The sequence below is a fragment of the Fulmarus glacialis genome, unplaced genomic scaffold (assembly GCF_000690835.1).
Source record: "Fulmarus glacialis isolate BGI_N327 unplaced genomic scaffold, ASM69083v1 scaffold22550, whole genome shotgun sequence".
Classification (NCBI taxonomy): domain Eukaryota; kingdom Metazoa; phylum Chordata; class Aves; order Procellariiformes; family Procellariidae; genus Fulmarus; species Fulmarus glacialis.
Window position 1 is genome coordinate 8,810 of NW_009188599.1, and position 619 is coordinate 9,428.

Here is a 619-nt window from a genome sequence, read left to right on the forward strand (position 1 = left end):
CGGCGAGCCCCCCCCCCCCCCCGCTGCCCCAGCCGCTGCAGCGCCTGCCCTCTCCAGGCACCCACCTGCTTGCACGTCTTTGTTCCCAGCAGCCTGGCAATCGAGCAGAAGTTGTTGAAGTAGGTCCCGTGGAAGACGCGGAAGAGTGACTCCTCGGCTCCCGTCCACTCGACGGGCTCCTGCGGCGTCTCCACTGCAAACAGCTGGGAGGAGGCCGGGCTCAGCTTCTGCTTGGTGGGGGTCTGGCAGCGGGAGTTTGCCTCTGGCAGGAAAGGCAGACGTTAGGCCAAACACAACATGGGAGAACGCACCCTCGCTGTCACAGCTCCCGAGGGCAGCGGTCCCCCCAAAGTGCCCCACACCTTGCCTCGCCCGGCGCCTACAGCTCCCGGCAGCCCTGCACCACGCTCCCAGCCACACACTCCTGCCGGTGCCGGTTGGGACAGTGGCGCTGGCCCCCTCGCAGCAAGGCAGCACCAGAGCCACCATGCCACCTTCCCCTTCCAGGGCTGGCCCAGGACAGAACCGCCTGACTCCATAGGGCAGCAGCACCAGAGAGGCCTGAGGACAAGGAAGCCGCTCTCTCGTCTCCCGCCCAAGATGGAACTCAGACGTACGG

General features: G+C 66.9%; 1 protein-coding gene across 1 annotated transcript in view; it reads right to left on the minus strand.

Moving 5' to 3' along the window:
• EZH1 (enhancer of zeste 1 polycomb repressive complex 2 subunit) overlaps nt 1–619 on the minus strand; it is a 13,418-nt gene that overhangs the window by 5,486 nt on the left and 7,313 nt on the right. The window contains exon 10 of the mRNA XM_009579314.1: nt 66–262. Within this exon, the coding sequence (XP_009577609.1) occupies nt 66–262 (197 nt within the window). The remainder of the gene's footprint in view (nt 1–65; nt 263–619) is intronic.